The sequence below is a fragment of the Gymnoscopelus braueri genome (genome assembly GCF_963280865.1).
Source record: "Gymnoscopelus braueri genome assembly, chromosome: 7".
Taxonomy (NCBI): domain Eukaryota; kingdom Metazoa; phylum Chordata; class Actinopteri; order Myctophiformes; family Myctophidae; genus Gymnoscopelus; species Gymnoscopelus braueri.
Genome location: NC_137608.1, coordinates 47180640 through 47185984, shown reverse-complemented (window position 1 = coordinate 47185984; position 5345 = coordinate 47180640). Strand labels below are relative to the sequence as shown.

At 47.9% G+C, this 5345-nt stretch overlaps 1 protein-coding gene across 1 annotated transcript; it reads left to right on the top strand.

The window, feature by feature from the left end:
* Positions 1-508: 508 nt before the first annotated feature.
* Positions 509-4693, top strand: LOC308089075 (DNA excision repair protein ERCC-6-like; the record flags this gene model as incomplete). The annotated part of the gene is made up of 1 exon (XM_080433648.1): positions 509-4693. The coding sequence occupies one exon, from the start codon at positions 509-511 to the stop codon at positions 4691-4693; it is 4185 nt and encodes a 1394-aa protein (XP_080289774.1).
* Positions 4694-5345: the final 652 nt, after the last annotated feature.

Sequence of the window (5345 nt, the reverse complement as noted above, 5' to 3'; positions counted from 1 at the left end):
ATGGTGGCATGAGCGTGACATCAGAGGTCTGCCGGCCCGCCCGCCAGTCCTCCCTCAAGCCAATTTGAATATAGGATGTAAATACAGTGCCGTGCAGTTGTCTATGCCATATGCTACTTATAACTCCCAATTTGGTTGCAAAGGTTGCAGCCCAATCACAGCCCATCAACGTCCATTATGAAGATAAAGTTAAGTATTTCAACACTGTCATAGACAGCTGGCCTCTTGCAGATCCACGGCGTAAAAGAGTAGAAGTAGTTCATTTTCTGGGACTGTGAACTTGTAGTTCTAATCTAAATAGTGAACTACCAACATGAACTATTTCATTTTAACATTGGGTGAACGTAACTTTGAGTTATCTCTTGTAGTGTGAACTTGCACAACACTGACACTGGGTTTATGTTGTGTGACGTCAGGAATGTGGTAAACCAATATATAAGATACAGGGATGGCTTTACACAGGGAACGTTTCGCTGGACAAGTGAGTGTGCATTTAAAGTACATCACCATGCCAGTAGATGGTGGTAGGCAACAGGTTCCCTCTTCGTTCTCCAGCCCAGTCGTTGGAGGCACGGACAAGGATGGGGCGAACAGACGCTCCGCAATGTGCTCCATCACTGGAACCAGCCAGGAGTCTGAGACCAACTCTGAAGCTGCTGAAGCTTACTCTGTAAACACTGTACCCAAGGAAGGTGGTAAGAGGCCTCAATACCTGTTGCAGATCAACCGCCAACGTATCCAGGCTGCATCTGCCAACTCTGGGGAGGTAGAACTACAGGGCCTGGGGGTGGCCGTGTATGACCAGGATGTTCTGGAGCGGGGTGTGTTGCAGCAAGTGGACCAAGCCATTCGGGAGGCAAGTAAGGCTAAGGCTGAGAAGGAGTACCGGTCTGTACTGGATGATGTTCAATCTGTTACCACAGCTCTAAAACAAATCAACAAGATCATCGAGCAACTGACCCCCCATGCTGCGTCCAGCATGGACATCAGCAGGAAGATTGAGTCTGTCAAGCAAAAGAGAGAGAATAAGGAAAAACTGCTGGAGAAGATCTGGGCTAAACAGCGGAGGCTACAGTCTCTTCTGGGAGGGGATGATGCCATGAGGGTCGAGGCTGAGCTCGTAGCTGAGGAAGAAACGGGGCCGTCCACACTGTGTAGCATGCTCGTGCCAGCTCAGGAAAGCAAGTGGGAAGAGCTTATCCGGACAGGCCACATGACGCCATTTGGAACTCAAATCCCTCAGAAGGTGGACAAGAATGAGCACAAAAAAGCAATGGTGGTGGAGAAATCTGCCTTTGACCATTACCTGGCTAACCAGGCCAAGTTGGCTAAAGACAGGAAGAGGCTGGCATCTCTGAAGAATAAGACACACATTGGGTTCAGCCCAGACGGAGAGGGCAAGAAAAAGAGTAACATAACACTCGCCTCCCCCCGCCTCCACCCTAAGGCCCGACCCAAGGTCGAGCCACAGCTGCCTAAACCCAAGAGAAATATCTGCGGCAGTGAGGAGACGGACAGCGAGGGGTCTGAACATCTATACAGTGACGAGAGCGTAGATTCTGACGGGGAAGCAGGAGAGAACCTGGCCGAGGTCTATTGGGGGGATGACAAAGAGTATGAGCTATATAAGAGGAAGAGTGAAGGAAAGGGGCAAAGGAAGCAGAAGAGAAAGGAAAGTGAGGAGAATTACTTTCCTGATAGTTCAGAGAAAGAGGAGGATTCTGAAAAGGTAAAAGAGGAAAAATACACAGATGATGGAAATTTGGATTCCTACAAACAAAGAATAAAGACATGGAGGAGACAACGTCTTCAAGAGCGAGAAGACAAGAGGGAAAGAGGTGAAGAAGAGACGGATGAGAGTGACACAGAGTTTGACAAGGGATTCAAAGTGCCTGGCCTCATCTGGAAGAAGCTATTCAAGTACCAACAGACTGGTGTACGGTGGTTATGGGAACTCCATTGTCAGCAGGCAGGTGGCATTGTGGGAGACGAGATGGGATTGGGTAAAACCATCCAGGTCATCGGCTTCCTGGCCGGTCTAAGCTACAGCAAAGTGAGGTCCAGGGGATCCAACAACAGGTATGAAGGTCTGGGTCCTACAGTCATTGTGTGCCCGGCTACAGTCATGCACCAGTGGGTGAAGGAGTTCCACACCTGGTGGCCTCTGTTCAGGGTGTCCGTCTTACACAAGACCGGCTCCTACACTGGCAAAATGGAGAATCTGATAACTGAGGTAGTGGCATGTAATGGTATCCTCATCACCACATACTCGGCAGTGAGGCTCATGGAGGATTCCTTGAAGCGTTATGACTGGCACTATGTTATATTGGACGAGGGCCACATGATTAAGAACCCGCATGCTGTAGTCACCACCGCCTGCAAACAGTTCCGTACCCCCCACAGGTTAATTTTGTCAGGCTCTCCAATGCAGAACAACTTGACAGAGCTGTGGTCTCTGTTTGACTTCATCTTCCCAGGCAAGCTGGGCACTCTACCTGTCTTCATGGAGCTGTTTTCTGTGCCCATCACCATGGGAGGCTATAGCAACGCTTCAGATGTGGAGGTTCAGACGGCGTACAAGTGTGCCTGCGTGCTGAGGGACACCATAAACCCGTACCTGCTCAGACGAGTGAAAGCAGATGTCAAGGCCAACCTCTCCTTGCCTGACAAAAATGAACAAGTTCTGTTTTGCAGATTGACAGAGGAACAGCGGCAGGTGTATCAGAGATTCTTGGATTCCAAAGAAGCATACCAAATACTGGACGGGAACATGCAGTTGTTAAAAGGTTTGATAGCGATGCGTAAGATCTGCAACCATCCGGACCTCTTCACTGGGGGCCCGGGGCACATGAGGGGCATTCCCAAAGACCAGCTGACCAAAGAGGAACACTTTGGGTATTGGAAACGCTCTGGCAAACTGATGGTGGTGGAGTCACTACTGCGCCTCTGGTTCAAACAAGGACAACGAGTGCTGCTCTTCACTCAGTCCAGAAAGATGTTGAATATCTTCGAGGGTTTCGTGAGGGAAAATAACTACTCCTACGTCAAAATGGATGGCACCACTGGCATAGCCTCCCGGCAGCCTCTTGTCACTCGCTACAATGAAGACAACTCCATTTTCATCTTCCTGTTGACAACAAGAGTTGGAGGTCTGGGTATTAACCTCACCGGAGCCAACAGAGTCATTATATATGACCCAGACTGGAACCCGAGCACAGACACTCAGGCACAAGAGCGCGCATGGAGGATTGGTCAGAAGCAACAAGTGACCATATATAGACTCTTGACCGCAGGGACCATAGAAGAGAAAATATACCACAGGCAAATCTTCAAACAGTTCCTGACCAATCGGGTGCTGAAGGATCCCAAACAAAGACGTTTCTTCAAGTCCAATGATTTCTACGAGCTCTTCACTTTGGACAGCCCAGATGTAACCCGGGAAACGGAGACGAGTGTCATATTCACTGGGACAGGATCAGAGGTCCCAGTGCCAAAGAAACCAGAGAGGCTGAGGTCATCGCATGGGGCCTGCGATTACGCATGGAAACACTCCTCAGCCAATCAGAAGGATGCTTCTCCGGAGGACAGGCACACCTTAACCAATCGCATTCCCACACCAAGAGGTGGGAACACAGACTTGTGTGCCAGTCAGAATAGTGCAGATATGGTGCCACATATTCCGTCAAACTCTTCACAGCACACAAGAGAGAAACACATAGACCGCACACAAACAAGCAGGCACTTGGACTCACCTGACCGGTACAGAAGCAGAGAAACTAATCTAAGCAGCGCTCAGAAGCACAGGGAAAAGAGAAGGCACTGTGACCAAACTGACACAAGCGGACGCAAGAAGAGAAAGCACAAGCAATCCTGTGACGCTATCTTGGATGGTCATCCCATCTCCCACTTGGTGAAAAGCAGGATGTTTAAGAAAGAGGGCGAAAATGACAACAACGAGGACCAGAAGAAGAGTGATGACTATGTCTTAGCAAAGCTCTTTGAGAAATCTAATATCCACAGCGTGATGCAGCACGATACCATCATGGAGGCCTCCAACCCGGACTATGTTCTGGTAGAGGCAGAGGCTAATAGAGTTGCTAAAGAGGCCCTGAGAGCACTCAAGGGGTCGCAGCAAAAATTCCGCCTTCCCTACAACAGGTCTCCTCTGTCCCCTGCTAGGAAACGGTTCGACCCAAAAATGACTCCCTTGTCTGCACCTTCTACTACAGCTGCCCCTGCCGCAGACAACTGCAAGCATACCACTATTATAAAGAAGTATGTCTCGAAGAAACCTAGCGCAGGGTCTTATTTTAGCGGGGAAGAGACAAAAGACGGAGCCCCGCTCTCCTCCTCCTCCCTGCTGGCTACGATGAGAGCCCGTAGTCACCTGTGCACTCCCGCCTTGAGCCGAGAGGAAGAAGCGGTGGAGGAGGAGGAGTTTGGGGGCGGAGCTAGAGGCCCACCTGCACCCTCCTCAGAGGACGTCGAGCTGCTCATGGACCTGCGTGACTTTGTGGCCTTCCGGGCCTGCGTGGACGGACAGGCCAGTACCCAGGAGGTGCTGGAATACTTCACGCCTAGACTGAACAAGGAGCAGACACCAGTGTTCAGGGAACTGCTCAGGAGTATCTGTAACTTCCATAGAACTGCTGGACAAGAGGGCATTTGGAGACTGAAAGAGAATTACCGCTGAGTGGAGAAATTATGAATCGTTAATGGACTGACATTCTGAGAAACCTAATAGACCAAATGGGGCCTCAAGGTGTTATGGCTGGAATACATTTGTTGTCCTTTCTGTCTTTAGGCAGTCTTTTGTAAAGACAGTTGTTTTGTATCTGTTCCCAAAAATATTTTCATTAGTTGATAAAAAATAGTACATTTGTGTGTCTGTTTTTTTTTCAATCTCCATTAAATCTATTCAAGAGTATATCTCTCGTATCATTTTAGTATCACAAATGTATTGTCATTTTACATGACTCATTATTTTCCAGAACATTATGTTACTCATCATCAGGGATTATTCAAAATTCATTTCATAAAGTTGAACATTGGAGCTATACAATTATTATGAATGTATAGATTGATCAAATAGTTTTGCAACTAAACCTTATAGAATGAATGAATGAATGTCCCTTTCAATTCACATACAGTATAAAGGCAAAATACAATCATTCCCTCTTAGCATACTTTTCATTCTCTAATCTCTAGCCAAAACCAAAACATTCACAAGCTACATCGCTTGTAAATGTTTGGCTGCATAATACACATTTGCATTGTGTGCACCTGCACATTTCTCTGGTACACTTATAAGGTTGGATTAATGAATCCAAACTGCTTTTATTTAA